The 27,495-nt window shown below is 41.7% G+C and overlaps 2 protein-coding genes across 5 annotated transcripts in view; one reads left to right on the forward strand and one right to left on the reverse strand.

Moving 5' to 3' along the window:
• PDE6A (phosphodiesterase 6A) overlaps window positions 1–27,495 on the reverse strand; it is a 120,707-nt gene that overhangs the window by 9,898 nt on the left and 83,314 nt on the right. For all 3 annotated transcript variants that reach the window (XM_065918888.1, XM_065918887.1, XM_065918886.1), the window contains 10 exons: window positions 23,493–23,540; window positions 20,858–21,007; window positions 20,168–20,311; window positions 18,404–18,469; window positions 18,036–18,182; window positions 17,019–17,126; window positions 15,079–15,188; window positions 13,454–13,541; window positions 13,149–13,249; window positions 12,516–12,623 (listed from right to left, as the gene is read on the reverse strand). In XM_065918888.1, coding sequence (XP_065774960.1) covers window positions 12,516–12,623; window positions 13,149–13,249; window positions 13,454–13,541; window positions 15,079–15,188; window positions 17,019–17,126; window positions 18,036–18,182; window positions 18,404–18,469; window positions 20,168–20,311; window positions 20,858–21,007; window positions 23,493–23,540 — 1,070 coding nt within the window. The remainder of the gene's footprint in view (window positions 1–12,515; window positions 12,624–13,148; window positions 13,250–13,453; window positions 13,542–15,078; window positions 15,189–17,018; window positions 17,127–18,035; window positions 18,183–18,403; window positions 18,470–20,167; window positions 20,312–20,857; window positions 21,008–23,492; window positions 23,541–27,495) is intronic.
• Window positions 16,916–27,495, forward strand: part of SLC26A2 (solute carrier family 26 member 2) — an 82,806-nt gene continuing 72,226 nt past the window's right edge. Inside the window, exon 1 of one of the 2 annotated variants that reach the window (XM_065918894.1) lies at window positions 16,916–17,072. The gene's annotated coding sequence lies outside the window, so the exon portion shown is untranslated. The remainder of the gene's footprint in view (window positions 17,073–27,495) is intronic. The other variant, XM_065918891.1, reaches the window with a different exon arrangement.

Below are 27,495 nucleotides of genomic sequence, written 5' to 3' on the forward strand. Positions count from 1 at the left end.
CACAACTCCACCCATGAACAGAAAATTGGATTAGAGATTTACTGAGCATGGCCATGCCCATCAGAACAAGACCCAGTTTCCCCCTCAGTCAGTCTCTACCATCAGGAAGCTTCCATAAGCCTCTTATCTTTCTCTATCAGAGGGCAGACAGCATGAAAACCACAATCACAGAAAACTAACCAATCTGATCACATGGACCACAGCCTTGTCAAACTCAATGAAACTATGAGCCATGCCGTCTAGGGCCACCCAAAATGGATGGGTCATGGTGGAGGGTTCTGACAAAATGTGATCCACTGGAGACGGGAATGCAAACCACTGTAGTATTCTTGCCTTGAGAACCCCATGAACAGTATGAAAAGGCAAAAAGATAGGACACTGAAAGATTAACTCCCCAGGTCGTTAGGTGTGCAATATGCTACTGGAGATCATTGGAGAAATAACTCCAGAAAGAAAGAAGAGACGAGGCCAAAGCAAAAACAACACCCGGTTGTGGATGTGACTGGTGATGGAAGTAAAGTCCAATGCTGTAAAGAGCAATATTGCATAGGAACCTTGGAATGTTAGGTCCATGAATCAAGGCAAATTGGAAGTGGTCAAACAGGAGATGGCAAGAGTGAACATCGACATTTTAGGAATGAGCGAACCAAAATGAACTGGAATGGGTAAATTAACTCAGATGACCATTATATCTACTACTGTGGGCAAGAATTCCTTAGAAGAAATGGAGTAGCATCATAGTCAACAAAAGAGTCCGAAATGCAGTGCTTGGATGCTATCTCAAAAATGACAGAATGATCTCTGTTCATTTCCAAGGCAAATCATTCAGTATCATGGCAAACCAAGTCTATGCCCTGACCAGTAATGCTGAAGAAGCTGAAGTTGAATGGTTCTATGAAGACCTACCAGACCTTCTAGAACTAACACCCATAAAAGATGTCCTTTTCATTATAGGGGACCAGAATGCAAAAGTAGGAAGTCAAGAAACACTTGGAGTAACAGGCAAATTTGGCCTTGGAGTACAGAATGAAGCAGGACAAAGGCTAACAGAGTTTTGCCAAGAGAACACACTGGTCATAGCAAACACCCTCTTCCAACAACACAAGAGAAGACTCTACACATGGACATCACCAGATGGTCAATACCGAAATCAGATTGATTAATTCTTTGCAGCCAAAGATGGAGAAGCTCTATACAGTCAGCAAAAACAAGACCAGAAGCTGACTGTGGCTCAGATCATGAACTCCTTATTGCCAAATTCAGACTTAAATTGAAGAAAGTAGGGAAAACCATTAGACCATTCAGGTATGACCTAAATCAAATCCCTTATGATTATACAGTGAAAGTGAGAAATAGATTCAAGGGATTAGATCTGATAGAGTGCCTGATGAACTATGGATGAAAGTTCATGACATTGTACAGGAGACAGGGATCAAGACCATCCCCAAGAAAAAGAAATGCAAACAGGCAAAATGGCTGTCTGAGGATGCCTTACAAATAGTTGTGAAAAGAAGAGAAGCGTAAAGCAAAGGAGAAAAGGAAAGATATTCCCATTTGAATGCAGAGTTCCAAAGAATAGCAAGGAGAGATAAGAAAGACTTCCTCAGTGATCAGTACAAAGAAATAGAGGAAAACAATAGAATGGGAAAGACTAGAGATCTCTTCAAGAAAATTAGAGATACCAAGGGAACATTTCATGCAAAGATGGGCTCAATAAAGGACAAAAATGGTAGGGACCTAACAGAAGCAGAAGATATTAAGAAAGAGGTGGCAATAATACACAGAAAAACTGTACAAAAAAGATCTTCATGACCCAGATAATCATGATGGTATGATCACTCCTAGAGCCAGACATCCTGTAATGTGAAGTCAAGTGGGCCTTAGGAAGCATCACTACGAACAAAGCTAGTGGAGGTGATGGAATTCCAGTTATTTCAAATCCTAAAAGATGATGCTGTGAAAGTGCTGCACTCAATATGCCAGCAAATTTGGAAAACTCAGCAGTGGCCACAGGACTGGAAAAGGTCAGTTTTCATTCCAATCCCAAAGAAAGGCAATGCCAAAGAATGCTCAAACTACTGCACAATTGCACTCATCTCACACACTAGTAAAGTAATGCTTAAAATTCTCCAAGCCAGGCTTCAATAGTATGTGAACTGTGAACTTCCAGATGTTCAAGCTGGTTTTAGAAAAGGCAGAGGAACCAGAGATCAAATTGCCAACATCCGATAGATCATCAAAAAAGCAAGAGAATTCCAGAAAAACATCTATTTCTACTTTATTGACTATGCCAAAGCCTTTGACTGTGTGGATCACCACAAATTGTGGAAAGTTCTTCAAGAGATGGGAATACCAGACCTGCCTGATGCTGACCTGCCTCTTGAGAAAGCTGTATGCAGGTCAGGAAGCAATAGGTACAACTGGACTTGGAACTACAGACTGGTTCCAAATGGGGAAAGGAGTACATCAAGGCTGTATATTTTCACCCTGCTTATTTAAAGAGTACATCATGAGAAATTCTGGGCTGCATGAAGCACAAGCTGGAATCAAGACTGCCAGGAGAAATATCAATAACCTCAGATATGCAGATGACACCACCCTTATAGCAGAAAGTGAAGAACTTAAGAGCCGCTTGATGAAAGTGAAAGAGGAGAGTGAAAAAGTTGGCTTAAAGCTCAACATTCAGAAAACTAAGATCATGGCATCTGGTCCCATCACTTCATGGCAAATAGATGGGGAGACAGTGACAGAGTTTATTTTTTGGGGCTGCAAAATCAGTGCCGATGGTGACTGCTGCCATGAAATTAAAAGACGCTTACTCCTTGGAAGAAAAGTTATGACCAACCTAGACAGCATATTAAAAAGCAGAGACATTACTTTGCCAGCAAAAGTCTGCCTAGTTAAGGCTATTGTTTTTCCATTGGTCATGTATGGATGTGAGTGTTGGACTATAAAGAAAAGTGAGCGCCGAAGAATTGATACTTTTGAACTGTGGTGTTGGAGAAGACTCTTGAGAGTCCTTTGGACTGCAAGGAGATCCAACCAGTCCATCCTAAAGGAAATCAGTCTTGAATATTCATTGGAAGGACTGATGATGAAGCTGAAACTCCAATACTTTGGCCACCTGATGCAAAGAACTGACTCACTGGAAAAGACCCTAATGCTGGGAAAGATTGAAGGTGGGAGAAGAAGGGGACGACAGAGGACGAGATGGTTGAATGGCATCACCAACTCAATGGATATGAGTTTGAGTAAACTCCAGTGGTTGGTGATGGAGAGGAAGGTCTAGCATGCTGCAGTCCATGGGGTCACAGAGAGTTGGACACGACTGAGAGACTGAACTGAATTGATTATTCTTTTGATTTTTTTTCCCCAGCCATTAAAAAGGTAATTGCCATTCTTAGCTCATGGCCGGTGGCAGGCCTCACGCTCTAGCCATGGAGGATCTCTAAGCCATCCAGGGCGTGGTCTGTCATATTACCAGGTGGTAATTAGCTGGAGACCGAAAGGATTTAATGACAAGTGGAAGTCACGCCCTGATTCTGAAGGTACTGTAACATCCTGGTCCTACAGTAAGCACACTGAATTAGGGTGACCCAAGAGATAGCAAAGCAGGAAACTCACAAATGTGGTTGGGACTTCCCTAGTGGTCCAGTGCTTAGGACTCTGCAGGGACTTCCACTGCAAAGGGCATGGATTTGATCCCTGATCAGGGAAATAAGATACCACATACCTCAGGATGAGGAGAAAAAAAAGAAAAAAGATAACTCAAGGGTTGAGGTGTGGACCTCAAATAAGATGAAGCTTACTGACTGGAGCACTCCAAGATAATCAGAGCAGAGGAGGCAAGTGTTGGGTTTTTTCCTCAAAACAACCAATTCGGTCACCAACTGGGTGTCCTCTGATTCAATTCAATTCAATACAATTCACTTTTAACACTTGACTAGTGTCAGACTTTGCAGGTTGGAGGTCTCAGTCCAACAAGACTGCCCTCACCATGGAAGTCAGTTGCAAGTATCAGAGCCTCAGGCTACCACACCTCTGACTTGACTATAGAGGCAAGGGGTTCTCACGAACCCCAGGTTAAAAAACTTGTTAGGACAACTCATAAAACTTCGGAAAACTCTTCTGTTTGCCAGTTTACAGTATAGGATGTAACTTAGGTATAGCCAAATGGAAGAGATGCACAGGACAAGGTATGGGGTTGGGAGTACCTACAGAGCTTCCACGCTCTTTTCAGACACGTCACCCTCCCAGCATGTCGATGTGTTCATTGACCTAGTGGCTCTTTGAACTGTTTTTCAGAGGTTTTTATAGAGATTTTGCCCCATAAACATGATTTGTTAAATCATTGGCCACTGACTAATTCAGTCTTCAGTCCTCTTCCCCTCCCCAGAGGTTGGGCTGGAGCTGAAAGTTCCAAGCTTCTAATGAAATCTTTGTCTTTCTAGTGATCAGCACCCACCCTGAAGCCCTCTAGGGTTCCACCAAGAGTTGCCTCATTAGAGCCAAAAGAAAGTGAAAGTGGCCCAGCTGTGTCCGACTCTTTGTGACGCTGTGGACTGTATAGTCCATGGAATTCTCTAGGCCAGAATATTTGAGTGGGTAGCCTTTCCCTTCTCCAGGGGATCTTCCCAACCCAGGGATTGAGCCCAAATCTCCTGCATTACAGGCAGATTCTTTACCAGCTGTGCCACCAGGGAAGCCCAAGAATACTGGAGTGGGTGGCCTATTCCTTCGCCAGTGGATCTCCCAACCTAGGAATTGAACTGGGGTCTCCTGCATTGCAGGTGGATTCTTTACCAGCTGAGCCACCAGGGAAACCCTTGGAACCAAAGACACTCCTATCAAGTCTATGACTCATATTGCTATCAAGGGTTTTAGAGCTCTGTGTTGGGAAATGGGGACAAAGGCCAAAATACATACATCTCTTTATATCACAGGAAGAGCCTGACACCACGCCTGCCATGAGTAATGCATCACAGCCCTCCATGTGTCCCAGCTCAGCCCCTGTGATAATCCATAAGGTAGATACTACCATTACTCTCCTTGAGCAGATGAGGAAACTGGCACAGAGAAGTGAAGTTACTTGCTCAAGGTCAACCACCAATAAGCAAGAGAGATGAGACCAGACCCTCTGGAGCTGAAGACCTAAGTGTGTAACAGGTACACTATACCTGGGTGTGTAGTAGCTCTAATTTTGTGTCTAATCACCTAGTAGATGGACCAGCCCCAAGACTGCTTCACAACAGTGCTTTTCAACCAGGTGCCACTTTTGCTCCCAGGGGATATTTGGCCATGTCTAGAGATAGTTCTGCTTGTCACAACTGGGGAGGAGGGGCTGCTACTGGGATCTGCTGAGTAGAAACCAGGGATGATGTTAAACATCTTAAAATGCACAGGACAGCCCCTATTACAGTTATTGCTCCCAAATGTCAACAGTGTTAAGACTGAGAACTCTACTTTATAGATCTTCAAACATTTTTCACTGAGTGCCTACCAGAAGAATTCTGAAAAATGTTTACCTTCTTGTACATTTTTAAGTTAACATCTTGACTATTAAAATGGTTGCATTATTCTTTAAATATAAAGAAATCTAAATAGCATAGCATTTTCATACCAACCATCAGTGTACCATCCATTTAAAAACAAATGAACCAGCTTTTCTTTAAGATTCTGGAGTTTTAAAGGCTTCCCAGGTGGTGCTAGTGGTAAAGAACCTGCTTGCCAATGCAGGAGATATAAGAGACATTGCCTAGAGAATCCCATGGACAAGGGAGCCTGGTGGGCTACAATCCCCAGAGTCACAAAGAGTCAGACACTACTAAGCGACTTAGCATGCACACACAAACCTAAGACCAGAAACCATAAATCTCCTAGAGGACAAGGTAGGCAGAACACTCTTTGATATAAATTGTTCCAATATTTTTTTGAATCTGTCTTCTGAAGCAAAGGAAGTAAAAGCAAAAATAAACAAATGGGACCTAATTAAACTGAAAAGCTTTTTCACAGCAAAGGAAACCATTGACAAACCAAAGATTCAACCCATAGAATGAGAAAAAATATTTGCAATTGATATGTCCAATAAGGAGTTTAATATCCAAAAATATAAACTACTCCTACAATTTCAAAAAAACAGCCTAAAAATAAAAAGGCAAACAATTTGATTAAAAGATGGGCAGAAGAACTGAATAGACATTTTTCCAAAGAGGTAATGCAGATTACCAATAGGAACATGGAAAGATGCTTAACATTGCTAATCATTAGGGAAATGCAAATCAAAATCACAATGAGAGATCACCTCACACTTGTCAGAAAGACCATCATCATAAAAAAATAAAATAAATGCTGATGAGAGTGTGGAGAAAAGGGAACTCTTATACCCTGTTGGTGGGAATGTAAATTGGTTCAGCTATTGTGGAAAACAGTATGACAGTTTCTCATAAAACTAAAAACAGAACTACCATATGACCCAGAAATTCCACTCCTGGTTATATATCTGGGGGAAAAAAACACTAATTCAAAAAGATACATGCATCCCAATGTTCTTGGCAGCACTGTTTATAGTTGTCAAGATATTGAAGCAACCTAAGTGTCTGTCAACAGATGAAGGGATAAAGATGTGGTGTGTATGTGTATATGTGTGTGTGCATACATATACACATGTATGTATATATATATGTGTATATGTATACACACACACATACATACATCCAATGGAGTAATATCCAGTTCTAAAAAAGAATGAAGTTTTGTATTTGCAGCAACATAGATTGACTTGGATGCTATTATGCTAAGTGAAATCAGTCAGAGAAAGGCAGATACAATATGAGGTCATTTAAACATGGAATCTAAAAAATACAACAAACTAGTGAACATGATAAAAGAAGCAGCAGCAGACTCACAGATAAAAAGGACAAACTGGAGATACAGTGGTTACCAGTAGGGAGAGGGAAGTGGGGAATAATGATATAAGAAATCAAGAGATACAAACTACTATGTATAAAATAAGCTACATGGATGTATTGTACAACACAGAATATAGCCAATATTCTATAATAACTATAAATGGAGTATAACCTTTAAAAATTGTGAATCACCACATTACACATCTAAAAGTTACATAATATTGTACATCAACTATGCTTCAATTAAAAAAAAAAAAGTATGGAACTTTGCATTTTTTTTCTCCATAAACATGTATTTCCAGTTAACTTCCCCTACAGGGTTTATCCTAAGGCTTTACATATGTGTGTGTGTGTGTATGTGTATCTATATATGTGTATAACTGTATATATATCACAGGTATTCAAATATATATATGGAATGTGTTGATCACTTTTTAATACTGATTTTTAACCAAATACATCTATTAATTGAAATATGTAACTAAATATTGTTGTCTTTGACCATAGATCTCCAAGTATAGAAAATGTTTCTTCTGGATTGAATTACTGTTATTACATGATTAACCAATACAATAAAATATATTACCTATTTTTTAGAAATTATTAAAAACACAAATATTTTTGGAAGTTTATCTATTGATAGAGAGGATGGGACTTTTTTTTTTTAAATCAGTTAATGCATGGGGAATTCCCTGGCAGTCTAGTGGTTAGAACTCTGAGCTTTCACTGCCAAGGCGAGAGTTCAATCCCTGGTCAGGGAACTAAGATCCCATAAGCCATGTGACATGGCCAAAAATGAGTTAGTGAATATTTCATACTGCAAGACAAATTAGATGCAACAATCAGAAACCCTGGGAATGGAAAAAGTTTTGTTACAACATCATTCCATTCTTTAAATTCTTCCACATTATCAGTTGACAGTTTAATCAGATTCTCCTTTAAATTTGTCTAAAGCAAACATTAGAGTCATTCACTTCCTCAATTTCTGGGAAATGTGCCATAAAGATTTGACTAAGATTCCTCATATGACTATTAATTGTACCCCAGACACTTTCTGTGTGGCACTTTGGTTAACCCAAGATACTCAGAATATGTTAGGTCAATGAAAACACTATTCATTTTAATATATCTTCCAATTTTATATTTTTTGACTTTTTTTTATATTGGAGCAATTTGATTAACAATGTTGCATTAGCTTCAAGTGTACAGCAAGTGATTTATTTATACATGTATCTATTCTTTTTTCAAATTCTTTTCCCATTTAGCTATTACAGAATAGTGAGCAGAGTTCCTTGTGCGGTACAGCATGTCCTTGTTGGTTATCTATTTTAAATATAGTAGTGTATATATGTCATCCCAAATTCCCAATTTATCCCTCCCCATCCCAGTGCTGTATTTTTTATAAAGTGCTTTTATCTTATCACAACATTTAGCTATATTTTCATCAAAACTTTGAATCTTCAAGTGTGATTCGTTTATTTCTGGAAATGTCTGCCATGTAACATAATTGGAAATTCCAGTCTTATATTGTCAACAAAAGCCTGCAGATAAGACTTGTTTCAGAAAGAATCTGAACCTTATTTTTCATTTCACATAAGCATGTTATTAGAATGCATTCTGCTGACACCCACCTAATTTTTTATTCTTAATTCTAAGAAAGGCAGAGGTATTCATAGATAGATGGATAGGTATGTAGGTAGACTAGATAGATTGACGGATAGACAGACAGAAGCATGGATGAAATCAAGTACTGCTACCTTTTTGATGGCCCTGATAGCAGGGGGCCATCCCACATCCCTGACAGCAGAGAATGTGGTTCATTCTCTGAAGGAAGAGGATGCTCAGCTCCTGCTGCCCCACTGTACAATCAAAGGACAAAGCTCTCCACTTGTAACGCCGTAACAAAATAAATATATAAGACAGGGAAGGTCCAAAGCCCTTCCTTGAGTTTATAACGCCATGATTAAAAGGAGCTTTGAAAACACCAGTATTTATTGTCCCTCTGTTTGATGCCCCAGGGGTCTTCACACTATAGACTTCAAGAAAGGACAAGTTTGCCTTTATTTTGTCACATGGGATAAGAGTGAGGAACTGACCATGCCTCAACTACTGTGCTTTCTCTGGAAGATGATGTAAAGAGAGAAAATACAGATTCCCTTGAGGCCATCCAAGCCTGTGTTTGTCTTGGAAGGCTTTGCAAGGGCTATGTGTGGGGTCTGAAGACTTCTGCTTAAGACTACCTTGGCTTTTACAATGATTCAAGAAGTCTTGCCTGGCTTTATTTTTTTTGTGAAACCTTTCATGTCATATCTTTGTAAAATGCATGACACCGCACTGTGTGAAAATAATATAATGTATTTAACCTGGTCCCCCCAATGGTCTTTTAAGTTTTTTTCAATATTTTTTGTGATTATAAGTAATGTTGCAATGAGTAACTCTATGCATACTTCTTGTAGCACAGGTGGGAGAAATTCTGTAGGGTAAATCCTGGATCTGGGATTTGCTGGGTCAAAGGGTATGGCCGGTTTCCATTTTGATAGGCATTGCCCTTTGTAAAACTGCACCTATTGGAGAGTTATCTGGCCATCCGGAGGTTAGGACTCAGGCTTTCACTGCCACGGCCCCGGGTGGTCAGGGTATTAAAATCTTGTGGTCAAAAAAAGTATAAGCCAACATTGAAAAACAAAGAAACAAAAACTGCACCTATTTACATTCCCACCACAGTGAATAGGATTGCCTGTTGCCCCTCACTCTGCCCAACACCACATGTTAGCAAATGTTTCATCTTTGCCAATAGGAGGGATGAACAGTTATATCCCAAAGTAGTTTTATTTTTCATTTGTCTCACTATGGCTAAGGTCATCATCTTTTCACGTGTTTATATCCCACTGTAATTCCTTTTCTGGGGAATGTTTGCTCACGCCTTTTGCTCATCTTCCTGTGGGATTAGTCTTTTTCTTAAATTATATTAACACTACTGAGGAAACTAGCTCTTTTTCTGTCAGAAGCATTGCACATATTTCCCCCCAGTGTATCATTTAAATTCTGACTTTAGCTCTGAGTTCTTGTGGGTGTTGTTCAGAAATCTCTAAAGTTTCATGCAGTCAAATTTATCAATCTATTTACGACTTTTGAATTTTATGTCACACTTAGAAAAACTTACTCTTTTTAATTCTCCCAAGCTTTTTTCCTCTCTCCATATTCTTAGTTTATTTTCTCATTATTTTTTAAATCCTTGATTCATCTTGAATTTGTTTGCTATAGGAGTGAAGTAGGGGTCTGCCTCTGTGACCACCAATGGCAGAATCTGAAATATATTTCTTCTGGTTCCTCACACAGAGCTCCTAAAACCCTTGGGATTTCCCTAGTGATACAAGTGTCTTGTCCTTCCCAAGAAGACCCCTTTGGGTTTATGCTAATGAAGTGACTTAGAGTGACTGAGGGTAGGGTCCCTAGATGGGTTCAGGCCTACCTGAAAGACCAAGGGAATAGAGGGATGGACTTTCAACCCCACCCGCGGGTCTCTGGGAAAGGGTTGGGGGGAGCTGCAGATTAAGCTTTGTAAAAACTCTTGAACAAAGATTTAATAAGCATTAGCATTGATGAACACACCCCGGTTCGGTAGTAATGGAAGCCTCTGCATTCAGGACCCTCTGGCCTTACCTTATGTACCTCTTTGGCTATTCTTCTGTATTTTTTGTAATAATCCTTATACTAAACTAGTAATGTAAGTAAATGCTTTTCTGAGTTCTGTGGGCCATGCTAACAAATTAATCAAACCCAAGGAGGAGTACACAGCAACTTCCAGTTTATAGCTGGGCAATCAGAAGCACGGGCAAGCTGGACGGCTTCATCTGAAAAGAAGCCAGTCTTGTGAGGCTGAGCCCTTAGTCTGTGGGGTCTGACGCTATCTCCAGGTAGATAGTGTGAGATTTGAGTTAAATTTGTAGGACAGCCTGTCAGTGTTCACGGAGCACTGGAGAACTGTTTACTGGTCTTGGGGGAAAAAAAGATCCATCAGATCACCTCATGGTCCTAACACCATTTATGAAATTATCCTTCTCCACTGGCAGAAAATCCACTTTTAGCACAGGCGTTGTCTTTTGAGTCTGTCTACTGACCTCTCCTGCTTATACCTAGGACTGAGCTATCTTCAGTTCTGCTGGCCCCTGTTATTTCCTTTATTTTCTCAGAATTTTCTGGCTCTTTTTGCATACTTAATTCTCATAAGGATTTTGGAATTGGCTTCCTAATTCTCCACAAAATAAAGTTGATATTTTCTTTGGAATCACTTTAAGTAAATAACTAAATAGGGAGAACAGACAGCTTTGTAATAATAAGTCCCCCTGTCCAAGAACTTAGGGTTCTTTCCACTCATTCAGTCCTTCTGCAGCACCATTTTGAAATGTCGTGGAACAGCTCCTGGTTTGCGTGGGAGCAGCTATAGCTAGAGCATGCCTCATTGTTCAGTGGGCGCAGATCACACTGCTCCCCAGGCTGGGAGGACCTTTGGGGAGGCCTGGTTGGGCAATTTCACAGCTGAGGGAAGGACAATTGGCCACTTGACCCATCTTCCCTGAGCTTGTCCCAGTAGCTGTCCCTTCTTTGGACTTGTGACATTCGTGACTTGATTAAACCTCACCTCTGCAGAAGCATCTGGGGATAAACAAACAACAGTTCTCTGGGTCCTGGGTCGGGCATTGTCTCCTTTAATATCACCCAAGACCTGTCACAGGGAAGCCAGGGGACCCATTGCCTTGGGCCACATAGTCATGAAAAGACTCAAATCAGCATTTCTCACCCCATCATCAACTGAGGTGAATCACGGAAGCATACTGAGAAACTAAAAGAAGATATTCACCAGAAAACTTTGAGTCGCATTATTAGACCTCGTGCCAACAAAACACTATGAATGTCATAGAAACCAGGGAACTAACTTGTCAATTGCATGCCTGCTTTTGCCATGTATAAAGGAACGCTAAAGAGATTAAGCCCATATATTCTGAGTGACACTTAGCTATCACTCAAACCATAATTGGTTTAATGCTCTTTGTGTTTTATCAAAAACTTTATCACCAAAAGTTACATCACTTTACCATCAAAATTCTGCATTTTAGCATAGAAGTACTTCAAATCTTGTATTTTTTGTATACAGAGAGGTATGCATGCATGCATGCATTCTCAGTTACTCACTCGTGTCTGACCCTTTGCAACCCCATGAACTGTAGCCCACTGGGCTCCTCTGTCCATGGGATTTTTCAGGCAAGACTACTGGAGTGGGCTGCCATCTTCTTCCCCAAGGTATCTTCCCCACCCAGGGATTGAACCCATGTCTCCTGTGTTACAGGTGGTACCCTGTATTGGAGGCAGATTCTTTACTTACTGAGCCACAGGTACTGTCTTGTATTTTTGTGCTAGAATGAAGAGTAAACATATCATTTCTGCAGTGCTGTTTTGGTATAACTTCTTTGTTTCATGTGTCAGAGGCCTCCAGAATGAGAAGTTTTGCAGGACTCTCTTGAAGACAGAGAGCCCTGTCAGTATTAGCATCTTGCCTTTTGACCCTGGGCTTAAGGGAATCAGGGTTTAAGTCTTGTCTCAACTCACATAACAATTTCCTTCCGTGTCTGATCCAGCATCATGTACTGTGTCCACTCCTGTTGAGTCTCGTATGTCTTAGACTGATCCACGATCTTTTGAAACATTGTCCTTTTCCTACAAAAAAACACCAGTTTGTTAAAGGGGCACATATTAGAATAAGACAACCCCTGGCCTTCTAATGTTGGGTGTTTCAGAGGCTAATTACGGCAATGTAATTTTTAAAAAGAAAGGTGAAAAGAACTAATGCCTGGGAGTGAAGACATAGGTTCTAACTCAGACTCTACCGTGGGTTTATTATCTGATCTTAACTAATCTTCCCCCAATCTCAGTTTCCCCGTCTGTATAACAGGGTAAGACTATCTAACTCAGAGCTGTAGTGAGAATGGATGTGTCCATAGTGCAAGTGTGGTACCTGGCACAGAAAACTCACTAAATCAGTTAGAACTGTGGTGTTCATTATTTTTATAATCATCAGTATTCTTTTTTGTTTGTCTGTGCCTTCCAGCTTGCAGGATCTTATTTCCCCTACTAGGGACAGAACCTGGGCCCATGGCAGTAAAATCCTCAAGTCTTAACCACTGGAAACTGGGAGGGAATTCTCTAATCACTTTTATTCTTAAAATGAGAAGAAACACCAACTTGAAATACAAGGCAAGGTCTGTAGCAATGATCGCTATGTCCATCATGTGGATTGCATGCTCGTGCTGCCTGCGATTGAGGTTCTGAAAGATATTTAGGCTCTAAAGAGAAAATGGAGGGGGAAAAGTGATGTGAGAAGGAGAGAAGGGAGAAGTGATGCTAGCAGTAAAGTCATTCAATTCCCGATGGCTGCTCCAGGTGACCAGAGAGACAGCCCAGGCCAATGCCTGGCTACACTCAGGCTTCTTGTGAGATGGGGACTCCTTCTCAGGCCCCAAAGCCAATGCAGAGGGCCCTCATCCTACCTCATCTCTCAACAGTGTTTTACCAAACTCCAAGTGGTGTCTTTCCAAGATGGAGGACCCATGGAGCTTGGCCAATGGGTTCTGGGATCTGAATGAGGAGAAAGAGACACACAGAGAAAGGATTAACATGGAATGGCTGAGATGAACGTTAAAGACATCATCTGTTCCTGTCACCTCCTAATTCTGCAGGTAGAGAGGTTGACGTGCAGGAATAAGAAGGGACTTGTCACACAGTACAACAGTGAGAAAGAGGACTAGATAGCAGGTGTCCTGGCTCTTATACTTTAACTTTCTCCATAACTAACTCTAGGCCTCTTTGGGGACATGGCCTCCCTAGAAGTGTGGACCATTATCCCCAGAAAAAGGCACAAACACAATGCCACATGCAGTTTTACAAACCCATCCCCATAGCCATCCATGGACCCTGGCACTTGGCCAGTACTTTACTTTTTCTTTTTTTTTCTTTCTCAAAGCCAGTACTTTAAAGATCACCAAGCCCCAGATCTTCCAAGCCTGATTCTGAGAAGTCACTGGATTCCCACAAGCAACATGTTTATTCACGTCTTTATTCAATAAACATTTGCTAAGCCCTTGTTGTGTGCCAAGCACTGAGATCAGTACTTCGCCTTCTACAAGGTAAAATGTAAACATAATCTTTAACCTTGCAGCAGCAGGCAAAAAGTAAGAAGACTCACAGAAGCATGACTTACAGTCTGTGGGCCCTGGGCAGAGCCTGGGTATGACACTAGTCCCCGCTCTGCCCAGTCCACATGGTGGTCATGAGGGTCCGCCGAGACCATGGTTCATGGCCCCTACTTCAGAGACTATCTAGAATATAAGCTCTGTGAGGTCAGGGATTGTGTCTGGTTTGTTCACCATGGAACCACCTTTGCCTAACATAGGGCCTACCACACTGGCCTTTTGCGCATTATAAACCCAAGGTGAATAAATGAATCATTAGCAGTTACTAACACCTTGGCTTAAATTAGTTCAGTAGGTAGGAGAGGAAGGAGCTGAGTGAGAAAGCTTAATATATTAGTTTCCTGTTGCTGCTCTAAAAAATCACCACAAACTTAAATGACTTAAAACAATAAAAATTTAGTGTCTTTAGGCTCTGGAGTTCAGAAGTCTAAAATGGTCTGAAGAGCTGCTTCCCTTCTGGAGGTTCTAGAGGAGAATGTTTCCTTGCCTTTTCTAGCCTCTAGAGGCCCCTAATTCCTTGGCTTGTGACCCATCCTCCATCTTCAAAGCCAACAGTGTAGCATCTTCTGTCCTCCCTGAGTTCCTACCTCCTTCTTACAGGGACCCTCCTAACTAACCATTTGGGGTCCACTTGGATAACCCAAGATAATCCCTATATTTCAACATCCTTAATCATGTTTATGAAGTTTCTTTTGAATGTAAGGTAACATATCCCCTGCCCCCAGGCACTGGGGTGTGGACATATTTAAGCTTCATTATTCTATCACAGGAATTTACCCAGAACCAAAGGGTAGGAGGAAGTGGGAAGCTGTGGACCGTGGGAATTCCCCATGGCAAATGAGTCTGTCTAAGACCCATTCAGATCTAGGTAATCAATCCCAGAGGCAGGAGGTAGAGAGAAGGGCCAGTAAGGGCTGACTCACTTCATCTGGTAGAGATTGTTAGTGCCTCTGTGGTCAATGTCATGGCAGAAGGCGGCGGTGACCATGGCCAAGGCCTCCAGGTCTGTGAAGTATCGCTTCAGCTTTCCGGTCTGGAAGAGCAGTCAGAGATGCTACTCACTCCTTTTGTGTGGGGCTTGGAAGCAGGACTGAGAGAGCAGGAGTAAGGCGGAGGGCCTGGAGCTTGGAAACACAGGGCTGGTCTTGGCTCGACCCCTGGGCCACAGGATGGCCAGACGTTTGCCAGGACTGAGGTGTGGAGGTGGGACTCTCTCTGCTAGAACTGGGGCAGTCCAGGCCAAGGTGACGGTGGGTCATTTTGCTCCCGAGTCACCTTCGCTGGTCCCACCTCCCTCTGCGCCTTAAAGTGGAGGGCGTCAGACTGGATGATTGCTGAGAAACAGACAGCCCTGGACTTTGAGGATTTAGACGGTGTTGGAACATGTCCAGACTGGTAAAACAAACCTTCCAAACCTGGTCTACTGGTTCAAACACAGCTCAGAAGAATTTTTCCCTGGGTGTCCTCACTTAACTCCTTGTTTGTGCCGGGTGTTGGAGTCAAGGGGGGAAAGAGCCCTGAGGAGGTGCCGCTGACTCGTGACTCTAAGAAATAAATCACATCTAAGTGGTGTGTTTTTCACCTTCGGAGGCAGCCTGGCTATAATTCCTGCCCCCAGGCCCCTGTGCTCTCTCTGACCTGACCATTCCAACCACGAGGGAAAGGAATGAGGATGGGGACACAGGGCAAGGGCAAAGATTTGTGTCATAACCTGGGTGGGAAAACACTTTTAAGTGAAATATAAAAACTCCAAACCTTCTGAGACAAAATGACTCACACATATACACATAGGTATGTCCAACCAAGGACATAATGGCGTTGTTTGTAATAGCGAAAGATCAAAAGCACTCCTCATGTCAACAATAGGGGAGCTAGGTAAAGAAAGTGTTGTCTACTTAAACAATGCAAAATACTATGAAGTCATAAAATTAGATCATGGATAAGCCTTGAAGATATTATGCTAAGTGAAATTAATCAGACACAAAAGGACAAATACTGTATGATTCTACTTAGGTGAGGTACCCATAAGAAAGGAAATTCATAGAGACTGAAAAAGTAGAATGCTGGTCCGCAGGGGCTGGAGACTGAGGAAACAGGAAGTTGTATTAATGTTGTTGTTTAATGGAGACAGGGTGTCTGGGAAGTTGGAAAAGTTCTAGAGACGGAGAGTAGTGATGGTTGCACAATACTGTGAACGTACTTGATGCCACTGAATTGTGTACCTAAAAATGACTTAAATGGTAAATTTTAGGTTATATATGTTTTACCACAATAAAAAATATATATAGAAAAATGTGATTGATATATTTATATATTAGCAAATAAAAATATTTTTTGATAAATAATAAAAATATATATTATAATATATATTATATATTATAATTATATAATATATATATTATATATAAAATATAATATATAAAAATTATATAATTATATATTATAATATAAATATAATATAAAAATATTATATAAATAAAATATAATGAAAATATTATAGAATCATATTATTTAATTGGTTATAAATAAAAAAAATTTTGTGTATGTGTGTGTGAACAAATCTATCTCGATGCTTCTAGAAGGAAATCTGGAAGGAGCTGTGCCATAGTTTTCTCCAAATACTGGCTTGGGGTTGGGAGTAGAATACTAGATTTCTTTCACTTTTTATTTTACATACTTCTCTCATCTTTGAATCCATTTATGCTAAGCATGTACTCTTGTTGTCTCTTTTTTAAAAAGGCAATAAATAGAAGAATGATGCCGCTGCTGCCTGGGGAGCTGCACTGAGGTGTCCAGGGTAGCGGGAGCCCCTAGCAGCCCGAGGTCCCTCCCACCACGCCGCTGGGTCCCACTGTTCTCGTACCACCAGCAAGGAGAACATGGTCTGCCCCACGTTGAAGCCATGCCGCCAGTTGTGGTAGGTGATCCTGCGGTAGCCCTTACTCAGGGAGTACATGAAGCGCACCAGGGCCTGCGAACACACACAGCACATTGAGAGGCCGCAGCACCGCGCTGGGCTGGGCGGCGGCGGGGGGCGCCTGCCTGGCTGAGACCCCATGTTCCAATTCCCACCCTGGACCACAAGTGGGCGCTAGCAATAGATGCACTAAGACTGTGAGAGCACTTTCAAAGGGCTGGATACTATGACAATGGACGTGGTTATGAAACAAGGTCCTGGGAGAAGCTTGCAGGAACTGTAGGAGAGAAAACCAAAGGCATGTTGAAATCAGTGGTCCTCAAACTTGAGTGCATGTCTGCATCACTGCGGGGTGTGGGAAGGTCTTGTTAAAACAATTTCTGATTCCTCACAGCCAGTGGAGAGAGGAGGGGGAGAAAGAGAGTGTATGTGTGGGTGTTGGTGGACCCGTGCAGGCATTGATCCTTTCTCAGGTGATACTGGTGTGGTTTAAAGCACAGTTAGGACTGCTGCTTTAATCAAAGAAGGCTGGGAAATTCTGCACACAATACATGCCCAGCTCCACCTTTTCTGTCCATCCCCATTCCTCTAGATGCACAGCACACCTAAGGAATCCTGCAGGGGAAAAAAGCCCTGTCTAAACGGATTTAATACACATTTCCCACCCTGTTGAAACTGTAGGAACTTTTTTTTTTTTTTTGCATCGCTTTTATCCACAACCTTCAAAACTCAGTACCTCAGAACCTACCTTGAGAAACATCATGGTTCAGAGGAACCATGTGTCTCTTTTCTGGTAAATGACTCATCGGTGTGATGTGACTAATGCTTTAAATCTTAAAAGCTGAGAGTACACTTTTTCTAAGGCAGTTTACAGATTGAGGTGTTTTGTTTGTTTGTTTGTTTTTTAAGCAAGCAAGAAAGGAAGGGGAAAAAAGGGAAACCAAAGGTTTGTTTCAACCTCACCTCCTGAGGAATGTGAAATTTATCCACCACTTTGAGCTCATAGTACATCTGTATTCCACATTTCACCAGCTCAAGTTCCGTCAGGGGCAGATCGCTGAAGTGGAATTTATTAATTTCATATTTTTCTGCATCTGGCAGCTCTCCTTGCTGTATGAAACATGGAGTCAAGTCACTGGGGCCCATGAGGAATTCCTTGGTCCCTCCCTCAGCCCACCCCCCACCAGCCCTGTCCCTGATCTGAGTCTGCTGGAAGGATCAGAGCAGAGTGGCAAGGGTCACACTTGGCAGAGATGCTCCCCACACATGCTTGGGGGCACGCACGCCCTGCGCTTGTAACAGGTCAGGACCAGTGATGCTGCCCAGCTCACCAGGATCTCAGCCAGTTCTTCTTCCTCGCATTCCCACGGCTCCTTCCCATATACCTCTCTGGTTTTCTGCCAGGGCCCGAAAGAGCAGAGAAAAACATTAGTTTACTACATCTGAGGTCAAAGTATGTCTCTACTTTTCCATTTCCTTTTTTCTTCTTCCTCCAAAGTTCTTGCAACAGAGCTGCCAACTCAGAGAGGCTGCCATTCAGTGTTTATTGCCAATTAAATTCAAGGTCATGGGATTTGGAGTCATGGAGTCCTGCATGCAAATTCAGGCTCTACCAATTGGATCCCTCATTCCTCATCTGAAAAATGGGGATACTAAAAGTACTTAACTGGCAGATTAAAATTAGATTATCTAAAGTCATCTTAAAAAATGTATATGAAATTAAAATAATGCATGTAAATCACTGACAGCAGTGCTTGGTATATAGTGAGTGCTAGGATTAAATAATGCTGTTGATATTCTTACTGTTTTTATTACTAACTGGGAGTCTGGAGGTCTTGCTCATGGCCCTGGCTTTTCCTCTTACTATGTGACTTGAGCCAAGTTCCTTCCCCTCTGGTCCCATTTCCTCTGTGTTATAGGGGGAGAGGAACTTGGACCCAATAACTTGTTCCAGATTTCTTGATCTAGAGCAGAGTCTACCTACTTGTAACTGGTTCACTCTGCCTCCATAGGGTCTACATATCCATCATGTTCCTTAAAATTGTGGACTGAGACAAGCAAACCATTAACCAGTTCATCCAAACTAGATATTTTCTTCTTTGAATTTCTCGTTATTGGGATCAAAATGATCTGATTTATTGTGATATCTTTCCAGCTTAAGAAATGCCCTCTGAACACATTGGCTTATATTTTTTCAACTTGTACAGTGCATAAACCCAACAAGTCTTGGAAACTCAGCTGGTCATCATATCTAATGCTCTTTGGTTAATTCAGTTTGCTTCTAAAACCTTGATCTTTTTTGAGTCCAAAATTTCAGGAATGGTGGATTGCTGATTCTCACATATCTTGGAAAGCCTGCCATCCCATTTCCCACCCACGTGGGACTCTCCTCTATAGCATCCTTGATATGTGCTCATCTAGCCTGTGTTGAAATATTTCCCATGACAGGGTGCTCACTACCTTCCAAGGAAGCCCTTTCATAACGGTGATAATTTGTTCATTATCCTGATAAATGTTAAATGAAAGCTATTTAGTGAGTTGTGTGATTTGGGGGATAACTTCCTTCCCCCTTCTGGGCCTCAGTTTCTTCATGTCTACAATAGGGTGAAAATCCTTACCCTGCCCATCTTACTGGGCATCATAGGTATGAAATACCGGATATACTCTCTAATGATGAAGCTATGTGATGGCTTCCTGCCAACATCTGACCCTACCCTCTGAACTATTTCTTTGCTCAGAAAGTTTGACCTTCTAAGGCAGGTCTGATCCTGCCTCTGTAATTTAGAGCAAGACTCTCTGAGCCTCCATCTTCTCAGCTGTAACATAGGTGTGGTTAGCTGACCTCATGGAGGGAGGCTCTGAGCAACTGACGATTGTCCATTGGTCTGACAGATAGAGCTTCCTCTCAGAGTGGGAATTGTGGTTGGTGACTCCATCTCTAGTACCAACCAAGTCAGCCCTGAACACAGAGGAAAATGGAGTTTCTAGAGCTGTTAAGCCACAACAGGGTTTTAAGACTGAGGTAACCCTCAGAGGGACAACTGTTCCCAGAACAGCCTTGCCTTGAGAAGAAACAGGGAAAAACCACTACCCACCAAGATTGTCTGGATTTCTTCATTGTCACACTTCACGTGGTATTTCACCATGTCTTGGAAAATATCCTTCCTGTTTTCAAGTTTGTTCATCGACTCATAAGTGTCAGGATTTAAGACAGACCAGCCCAAGAACTGAGCCAGAGACTGAGAGGAAAGAAAGGAAGAATCAGAGGGAGAACATTCTGGTCTGGTCCTTTCTCTGTAACTTGGGGCAACACCCTTAGCCTCCATCTTCTCAGCTATAAAACAGGTGCGGTTAGCTGTGTGCTGGCCTCCTCAAAGGGGTGCTGTGAGGATAAGATGAAATGATGTCTGAGAATACACTGTGAGTAAAGCTCTAGCACCAAGTGTCATCCTCATGCATAACAACTTCACAAAAAGGGAATGTGTTGTCCCTATGTGGGGACAGAGGATATAAATGAACTCTGTGTTTTTTGCTCAACTTTGCTGTGAACCTAAAGCTTCTCTAAAAGGTAAAGTTTGTTAATTTTTAAAGAAGGGAATATAGAGTTCTTTGGAAACCAAGGCAGTGCAGAAGGAGAGCCAAACATAAATGTTGAATCAGGAAAGAATCTCCAAGGTGAGCCCCTATCCCTCCTGCGCTGGGGCAGCAGCATGCTAGGTTCCTACCACATGGCTCTGGAAGTCCCATGTTCAGAGTCACCTCTGAGGCCTCCTTAAAAACCATACCTCCATGAGAGTCTCATCCATTTCATCAAAGGGTTTCCCATCTTTGCGATTGTAAAATGTGGCCACCCCAACAATTTCTTCCTTCTTGTTCACAATTGGCATAGAAAGGACGTTTTTAATTGTCCATCCAGACTCATCCAGAGGCTCTTTCTGCAAGAGAAGAGCCAGAATAAGTTGCCCGGGTACCAGGCTACAGAAACATCCATGACGGATTTCATGCTGTGTTGTGACCTTGCTTGGCTGAGGGGGTAGCAGGTTAGACCTTGTTGGATTATGCCTGGTTTTAGTCACCAAATGCCACGAACCGTTTGCCCATCTGGTGGGAGCTCCATAAGCCAAATAGCTATATTGTTTACATTCCCAAGATATCAGGGCTGTTATGTGCCAGGCAGTGAGTTGTGTGTTGCTGGCTCTAAGGATGCCCACAAACAGTACAGGGAGGCAGTGTTTCCCTTTCAGATACAGGAGCTGACTGGCTTAGCAGGGGCCCCGGTGATACTTGTAACTCTGAACTCATCAAGTAGGTATAACCTGCACCTTTTGACTGCTTATCTGCCTGTCTGTGTTCCTTTTGGCACGTCATTTTATCTCCATGGGCCTCAATTTTCTCATCTATACATGGGGATAGTAGTAAGAGTATGTGCCTCATGGGACAAATGAGAAAATAGAGGTGAAATTTCTTGGTCAATTAGAAGGTGCTCTTTGTGAGTCATTTCCTATTTGAGCCTCACTTCCATCATCTATAAATATGGGAATAACTAGACTAAATACTTTCTAGGCTCTTTTCCCACTGATTCGTTAAAGATTTATCAAGGGTTTTACAATGTGCAAGAGCTAGAATCTGAGGAAACCAAGGCAAGTAAGGCACAGGTGGTGTTCTCAAGTTGCCCATCATCTGGAAGGTAAGGAGGAGGCCATCGGAAGGCATGCAGGAAGTTCTCTAAGGTACTGTGGGAGCCAGGGAAGGGAAGGAAGTCAAGAAAGTTTTCCTGGAGTCGGAGAGTCTTCCAGCTCAGATGTTCCAAGGTTTTGAAGGTGGCAAGATGATGGTTATTATTATTTTTGTAACACTGGAACTTAGCACCTGTGAGGAAAGTGACCCCAGAGGGATGCAGAACATAGTCCAAAGGGCGCCAGGCTGTCAGTCAGGAAACTTGAGTTTACGGCCTGCCTTCCTCCCCACTCTCTTCCTCACCTTGGGGGAGTCCCTTCCCTTTGAAGGCCCTGAAACGGCGGCAGATTTTATCAAGAGTGAAATGGGAAAGCATTAAACATTTTTAAGGAGAGAAGTTATTTGAGACAACCTATGTTTTTTTAAAACATCACTTGGGCTTCTTTGTGGAGATAGAAGACAATGATCTAAAAACAAGGTCAGATTTGGTTCATGAATATGAGTAAACTATAATCAGATGACTTGGGTAAAGACCAAGTTCGCTTTTGGTTATAATCATGGTAGCAACTCTCAGCAACCATCTGCCTTGTCATACTGATATGGTCAACATCACAACACAAGACACACAGTTTTAACCTTGGAAGAATAGTCTCTCTAAGGTCTTTCATAATGCTCTTTAAGGAGTAAACACATAAGCCACTAATTTTTATGAGTCATTTTTATTTCCTTCTTCATTATTTTCTGACCGCTTATGATTTGTTTTCCGTATACCTAGCATGCTAAACTCAAAATATTGACAGGGCACATGCAGCTGAAGATGTTAAGAAAGATAAGCCACAACCTTTGACCTAAGAAAGCCAGTATTTTACCAAGAAGAATTAGCCTAAAAGGCAAGGAAGGAACATAAAATATGAGGTAAGGGAAATGGAGTGACGAAGACAAACTCCTTGGCACGGCCTTCCAGACCCCGTGTTACCTGACTTGTCTCCCTCTCTAGAATTTCCTCCTGCCACTCTCCCCTCAGGCTCAATGATCTACTCTGGTTCCTTGCACAGGCCTGCTCTTTCCTGCAATCCTCTCTCCATTTTTTACTGCCCAAGCGTAATTTCTCAAGGACACATTCCTTGATTCCTTCCAGATGAACTCAGGCCCCCCCGAGGTTCCCTCCTCTACCCTTCTCCTGGCCAGCACTCCATATGTCTCTCTCCCAAGAGATCATGAGCTCCTGGCGAACAGACCGTGCCTGTCTGGTCCACCTCTGTAGCCAGTGTAGCATTGGGCCAATGCCTGGCCCAGACCGTGCCCTCCACAAACATTATTTAAAAAGACACACAGACAACATCAAATGGAATACTAAACAAGATTCTGTGATCATCTTAAGGAGAGAGAAATGATACTCAGCCAGGGGAAGCAGAATAAAAGTTCATAAAAGTTTCATAGCATTGAGTCTGTCATTGAAGGGCAGAGGGCATCTGGGCAAGAGATGGTGGTGAGGGAGAGAACTGCATAAGCAAAGTTCCCGAGGCCAGAAAGCAAAGGCTATAAACCTTAAAACCAAATGGAACCTTGGCATTTACCAAATTAATTCTCTCCCCACTTCCATTGGCACATGACTTTTTTCCACTCACATTTTCACTTTATTGAGATTGCTTCCCAATAAAGTAGACGGATTCTAATGCGTTCTAATCCTCCTTGGGGGGAAAAATACCATATAACTAAGAGAGCAAATGAAAAGTGATTTACCTGGAATGCAAAAAAGTCCTCCGCAGGCGCATTCATGATGTTGCAAATCTGAAAGCCATGGAGAGGAATAATGGAGTTTTGATTAGACTTGATAGAGTACACATCGAGGGCACTGGGCATGCTATTTTCAAAAATACCACATCCTTGCCCACGGCATTCACATTCTTTTCATTAGGTAGACGTGCTCAAGATGGTTTTGAATTATTAACTGAGGTTACCAAACAGGAAAGCTGCCTTATAAACATGACTTCTTACCATTTGCTTTACTTCTGAGTCATTTCTAAGCTTTGAGAAAGTTAAGGCTACAATTTGTCATTTTTAATAGCTGTATAGTGTCCTATTTTCTTTTTTTACATTAGCTTTTTTTTCATATTTCATTTTTTTAGTTATACATATCCATACACCTATTCTTTTTTTTTTTTTAATATTATTTTATTAGTTGGAGGCCAATCACTTCACAACATTTCAGTGGGTTTTGTCATACATTGACATGAATCAGCCATATAGTTACACGTATTCCCCATCCCGATCCCCCCTCCCACCTCCCTCTCCACCCGACTCCTCAGGGTCCTCCCAGTGCACCAGGCCCGAGCACTTGACTCATGCATCCCACCTGGGCTGGTGGTCTGTTTCACCATAGATAATATACATGCTGTTCTTTCAAAACATCCCACCCTCACGTTCTCCCCCAGAGTTCAAAAGTCTGTTCTGTACTTCTGTGTCTCTTTTTCTGTTTTGCATATAGGGTTATCGCTACCATCTATCTAAATTCCGTATATATGTGTTAGTATACTGTAATGTTCTTTATCTTTCTGGCTTACTTCACTCTGTATAATGGGCTCCAGTTTCATCCATCTCATTAGAACTGATTCAAATGAATTCTTTTTAACAGCTGAGTAATATTCCATGGTGTATATGTACCACAGCTTCCTTACCCATTCATCTGCTGATGGGCATCTGGGTTGCTTCCATGTCCTGGCTATTATAAACAGTGCTGCGATGAACATTGGGGTGCACGTGTCTCTTTCAGATCTGGATTCCTCAGTGTGTGTGCCCAGAAGTGGTATTGCTGGGTCATATGGCAGTTCTATTTCCAGTTTTTTAAGAAATCTCCACACTGTTTTCCATAGTGGCTGTACTAGTTTGCATTCCCACCAACAGTGTAAGAGGGTTCCCTTTTCTCCACACCCTCTCCAGCATTTATTGCTTGTAGACTTTTGGATAGCAGCCATCCTGACTGGCGTGTAATGGTACCTCATTGTGGTTTTGATTTGCATTTCTCTGATGATGAGTGATGTTGAGCATCTTTTCATGTATACACCTATTCTTTTTCAGATGCTTTTCCCATATAGGTTATTACAGAGTGTGTGTAGAGTTCCCTGTGCTATACAGTAGATCATTATTGATTATCTATTTTATATATAGCAGAGTATACATATTAATCTGAACCTCCGAATTTATCCCTCCTCTCCCCCCGCCCCCGCTACCTTTCCCCTTTAGGTAACAGTAAGTTTATTTTCTAAGTCTGTGAGTCTGTTTCTGTTTTGTATGTATGTTCATTTGTGTCTTTTTCTTTAGATTCCATACATACCTGATAGCATGTGCTTTGTAGATATCACATGCAATCACTTATATGTGGAATCTAGCTTATTGTTTGTAGGCTTTTTGATGATGGCCGTTCTGATCAGTGTAAGGTGATAACCTCATTGTCATTTTGATTTGCATTTATCTAATAATTAGTCATGTTGAGCATATGTTTTTGGCCATCTGTATGCTTTCTTTGGAGAAATACCTATTTAGAATCTTCTGCCCAGTTTTTGATTGGGTTGTCCTTTTTTGGGGGATATAGATCTGTATGAACTTTTTGTAAATTTTGGAAATTAATCTTTTGTTGGTTACTTTGCAAATATTTTCTCCATTCTATGGGTTGTCTTTTTGTTCTGTTTGTGGTTACCTTAGCTACACAAAAGCTTTTAAGTTTAATTGGGCCTCATTGTTTATTTTTGCTTTTATTTGCATTTCTCTAGGAGGTGGATCTAAAAAGATATTGGTGTGATTTATTTCAGAGAGTGTTCTGCCTCTGCTTTCCTTTAGGAGTTTTATAGATTCTGGTCCTACATTTAGGTCTTTAATTCATTTTGAGTTTATTTTTGTACGTGGTATTAGAGAATGTTTTAATTTCACTCTTTTACACATAGCTGTCCAGTTTCCCAGCACCACTTATTGAAGAGGCTGTTTTTTCTCCATTGTATATTTTTGCCTCCTTTGTCGTAGATTAGTTGGCCATAGCTTATGGGTGTATTTCTGAACTTTTTATCCTATTCCATTGATCTGTAAGTCTGTCTTTGTACTGACACCATACTGTTTTGGTTACTGTAGCTTTATAGTAAGGTGTCCCATTTTCTTTCCTCCTTTTGTTCAGAAATAGATTATGTCCAGTTTTTTTTTTAATTAATATAAATAATGCTACCGTAAACATTTTTGAAATGATTATATTTGTTTTGCTGGGCAAGAGTTTTTTCTTGTGGTATAAATGTCACAGCAGATGAAGAAATAAAAAGTGCTGTAGCTCTGGTAGGATGTTGCAAAATTTCTCTCCTGACAACTAGGCCTGTTTACTCTACTGCGCCAGTGATACTTATCTGATCCCTCCAGAGCCCTGCCCATGGGGCCAATGTTCAGATTTTTCCATAAGATGTTGCAGAAAACCCAAATGAACTTTTTGGCCTACCCAGTAGTAACCATCCAGGTTTTCTCTTTCTTCTCTTGCATTCTCTACCTTCTCATTACCCACTCACACCTCAGAAGACCACCTGCTGGTTTCTGTCCCCACTCCCCTATCCCATCACCTTAACACCAAGCCTGTTCTCATTAGGGACATCAGTGGCCTCCTAGTTGCCAAACCCAATGGGGACTTTCAGTTCTTATCTCACTGGATCACTTTTGTTGCATTTGGTATTCTCTCTCTTTACTGAAATCTTCCACTTCCTTGGTTTCCATGACACTACCCACTCCTGGGTCTCCAGACACTTCTGAACCCTTCTACCAATTTTCCTTCACACACTCTTCTTCTGCCACTCAATCTTTAAATGTTGGCATCCTCCAATATCCTACTTGAGTCCCCCTCACTCTCCCTGGTAACTTTATCCACACTCAGGGTTTCAAGTACCATCTGCTACTAGGAGCAAAGTGGTCAAGGATGATAATATTTTCTATGCTATAATATCTTCTGCATTGTAGTCGGTATGAACCTCTACCTTTTGTTGACCCAAATCTCCATCTCTATCCCTTATCTAGCTCCACAGTGGCAGAGTCATCTCTTTAGCTATTTGCTGGACACCTATTCCTGAAAAAAGTCTCTGTCGCACCTTATCTGAAACTGATCTCAGCAGGTAACTTCCAAACCTGGTGGCGGCATTATCCATCCAGTCTAGAAATCTGAAATTGGCTTTGACTCTTCTCTCCTTGTCTCTCTGCTCACAATCAGTCACAAAGCCCTCTCACTGTTAGATCTGAGTTCTGATCTTGCTCTCTCCACCTCATCTTTGTTTGAGCCGTGAGTATTAAATGACCAAATGTATTTACTGCCTGGCGTATCATAAGAACTCGGTGGCTGTTTAGTGTTCTTTACTGCCTCTGCCTTTGTTGAGATGTTCATCACCTCTTGTTTGTGATGACATACTTTTCTCTCTGCTTCCAATCTTAAGTCTCTTCAGATCTATTTTCCAGGGAGCTTTCCGAATTTTCTTTCTAAAATGAAATTTATTGTGTCAACCTCTTACTTAAAAACCTGTCACTTGTGGATTAAAGTTCCACCCTCTTGATCTACCATCCAAAGCTGCTGTGATCTGGCCCCTCCCTTTCTCCCTCTCAAGCCTCATCTCTTGCCATCTTCCTGTCTCAAACCTAACACTCCAGCTAGTCCAAACTGCACACACCATGTTGCTCCCAGTCTCCAAGCTAGAGTTGTTGGCCCGTGTTGTTTTCTCCACCATATTGCTTC

This window comes from Muntiacus reevesi, chromosome 1, assembly GCF_963930625.1.
Source record: "Muntiacus reevesi chromosome 1, mMunRee1.1, whole genome shotgun sequence".
NCBI lineage: Eukaryota > Metazoa > Chordata > Mammalia > Artiodactyla > Cervidae > Muntiacus > Muntiacus reevesi.